At 34.9% G+C, this 3,364-nt stretch overlaps 1 protein-coding gene across 1 annotated transcript; it reads left to right on the top strand.

Moving 5' to 3' along the window:
• Positions 1-676: 676 nt before the first annotated feature.
• Positions 677-1,886, top strand: LOC120351889. The gene is made up of 2 exons (XM_039430641.1): positions 677-835; positions 1,465-1,886. The coding sequence occupies exons 1-2, from the start codon at positions 704-706 to the stop codon at positions 1,816-1,818; spliced, it is 486 nt and encodes a 161-aa protein (XP_039286575.1). The 5' UTR covers positions 677-703; the 3' UTR covers positions 1,819-1,886.
• The last annotated feature ends 1,478 nt before the right edge of the window (positions 1,887-3,364 follow it).

Here is a 3,364-nt window from a genome sequence, read left to right on the forward strand (position 1 = left end):
TCTCGCAACTGGGGAATCCCCCCCACTACTGTATTTAGAAAGTGGTCTCCTATTGGGCGAAGGGAATCAATTTGACCAATTGTCGCGTGGCTTCTAGAGCCTTTGGACCAAATAGTAACTGCAAAATCGGTAGTTTGTTATAATTTCAATGCTTGCTGTTTTCCAGCTTAGTCAATTTCAATGTAGAAACGAAGTTATGTTGATGTGAATTACCAGATGTTTCAGAATCTGTGATATCGATCCGGGGAAAAAACAGACAAGTCAACTTGTCTGGTTTGTTACATCTTCACCATTCAATATTGAAAAGTATTGGACTGTGTAAAACCTGACAAGTCAAGTAGCTGGCTCTCAATAAAATTAAAATAGTATGATATTATAGTATTAATAGTATTAATAGTATTGATAGTACAATATTAATAGTATGATATTACTATGGTAAATCATATTCAAATAATACTAGACGTTTTCTCCAATACATTTGACCTTTATCTTGAACATTTCATATTTTTGCGGGCTATTTTTGGATAGAATGGTGCTATTCACAATAGATTCATATGGCATTTGATTATATTTGGCGGGCCACCAGCTATTATTGTACTTTCAGATGCTTTAAGGTTAGATTAGAATCATTCTTTATTATCGTGGTGGGATGTTGATGATTTAGTATATCTATCTAAGTTATTATTTTGCACAAGCTGAAGAGATGTTGCCAAGAACAGAACGAATATTGAAATTGATTCATATTCAAGTACCGGACTCAAATAGGCTTACTGAAATTGATTCAGTTTCTCAAAAGGATGCAACTTCTATCGATGGAGATCCAAACAGAAAAGAGGTAAGCTATGTATGTTCATACTGTTTTAATATTAGGTAATCAAATTAATTTATTGTTTCATGTTCAATTAATAATTAGATCTAAGTTAATCTGTGAAGAAGGTTCACTAGAACTGAAAGCACAACCATCTCGAAGGTGAGTTTTAACTCACCTTAAAAAATCCTACTGAACTTGCTGTTGTGAAAAGTGATAAAAAGCGATGAATTAATTCATAAGTTGTTATGGTAGGCACTGTGGGCATCTTGCGATGTCTACTTCTTCTTACTTTGGTGGCATTTTACCCAAAAAGTTTTAATGTTCTTGTCAACACAAGAACATTAATTTTTTTTGCGTAATTTGCTACCAAAGTAAGCAGAAGTAGACATCGCAAGATACTGTTTGAAATGATAGAAAAGCTCAGTTTGAGAGTCCATTTACAAATTAAACTACCGTATTACTTTTATACTATCTACATCATGATGAAACAGTCAATTTGTTCCTGCCAATGAACCATTTTCACAAATCAAGCATATATAGGCCTATTATTCATAAGAGTCTGAACTGTTCTACAAAAAACTAATTTGAAGAAATTTGAATGAGAATGATTTTAAAAAACGAATGCTGATAAATGTCTGTTTTTTTTGTTACAGGCTGATGAAGACCACTCTGATGTTTCGGATGACATTTTTGATGGAATGGACGATTCAGACACAGACCCAACATGGGAACCCCATCAAGAAAAGGAAAATTGGGAAGCGGATCAAGAGGATCTAGATAGTTTGTCAATAGAACATGTTCCAGCAGAGCCAGGTAAGGCTGTTGAGTCTATTGTTTTCAACAAAAAAAATCGTAATGTGAAAAATAAAGGGGCAAGAAAACTGATTGCATCTAGAAAATTGGCAAGAAATTCAGGACAAGCTTACACTACTTCAAAAGGGAAGGAGAAAAAAGCAAGATGCATGAAACCCTTGCATGACTGTAGAATGAAATTAAAAATGAATTGACTGAGGAAATCAGAAAAAATATATTTGAAGACTACTGGAAGGCTGCTACATATGAACGGCGGGTCGCATATGTATCAAATCACATCAGTTTACAAGATGTAATCTCAAGTCGTAAGAGAGATGTTCCTGAAGACAAACGAAAATACAGATTGATTACAGCTTTGTACTATTTGGATGTAAATATGATGAAAATTCAAGTTTGTAAAGCATGTTTTACAGCAACATTAGGTGAAAGCAAAGCATTTATAGACTACACTATTGAGAAGAAACGTGCAAAGTCTTCTGGTATTGTAGAACTAGCTGATAATAGAGGTAAGGAACCACCAAAAAATGCTATAAGTGAGGAGCAAAAAGCCATTGCAAGAGAGCACATTAACAAATTCAGTTTATTTATTGAAGCTTTTCAGTTTATCTTTTGATAGTTTGACACCTTGTGAGACCGGATTCCCTGCCTATGAATCACACTATACAAGACAACGAACTTCAAAAAAGTAACTCCAATCTCATTTGAATCTCACAATTATGTACAATATGTATAGGGAGGAAAATCCAAACAATTTCATTTCAAAAACTCTGTACAATGATATTTTCCATTCACTGAATTTATCTTTCAAAAAGCCTAAGAAAGATACGTGCGCAAAATGTGATTTTCTATCACTGGAGATCAAGCTAGGACATGTTGATAAAGAGACAGAGCTCAATCAACATCTTGCTGATGCAGATTTAGCATATGCTAGTAAAAAAGAAGATAAACTTGCTGCTTCCAATGACAATTCCAAAAAGGTTTTCACTTTTGATCTCCAACAATGTCTTGCCACACCCTACCTTGAAACATCTGTAATGTTTTATAAACGTCAGTTATGGATGTATAACTTGACAATCCATGACTGTACAACAAAGCAGGCTCACTGCTATATGTGGCATGAGGCAATAGCCAAAAGGGGCTCGAACGAAATTGCTTCTTGCCTCTATCACTTCCTCAAAAGTCAACCTGAGCATGTCAAAGATGTGACATTCTATTCTGACACTTGTGGTGGGCAGAACAGAAATACTGTTGTGGCTGCTATGTTCACCACTTTCTTAACAATGAGGTGACCTCTATAGCAACAATTAAACATAAATTTCTTATCAGTGGCCACTCTCACATGGAATGTGACTATGATCACTCAGCAATTGAGCGTCAAAAGAAAAAAACAAGTGTGGTGATTGCACATCCCAGGGACTGGTACCAGCTGGTCAGATCCACATCAAAGAATTTTGTTGTGGTTGAAATGGACCAGAAACTTTTTTATGATTTCTCAAACATTTTGAAGAATGAACTAGTAGTGAGACATAAGAATGACAAAGGTGAAACAATGAACTGGCTAAAAGTTAGACTAACACTTTACACTAAACAGTTTGGTTTATTGGAATATAGTGAGTCTCTTTCTGTAGAAGAGTTCATTGAAATTAGTTTCAAACGAAGAGGTCATGCAAATCCAAAGGTATCTTTGAAACTTTGCTATGTGGGACCATGTCCTATTTCAAAAGAGAAAAAGCAAGACTT

Source organism: Nilaparvata lugens, chromosome 6, assembly GCF_014356525.2.
Source record: "Nilaparvata lugens isolate BPH chromosome 6, ASM1435652v1, whole genome shotgun sequence".
Classification (NCBI taxonomy): Eukaryota; Metazoa; Arthropoda; class Insecta; order Hemiptera; family Delphacidae; genus Nilaparvata; species Nilaparvata lugens.

Excerpts from the sequence above, each read along its gene's own strand:
- LOC120351889 (XM_039430641.1), top strand. The coding sequence starts at position 704 with ATGTTGCCAAGAACAGAACGAATATTGAAATTGATTCATATTCAAGTA. Across the intron at positions 836-1,464 it reads GAGATCCAAACAGAAAAGAG|GCTGATGAAGACCACTCTGA; the intron begins GTAAGCTATGTA and ends TTTTTGTTACAG.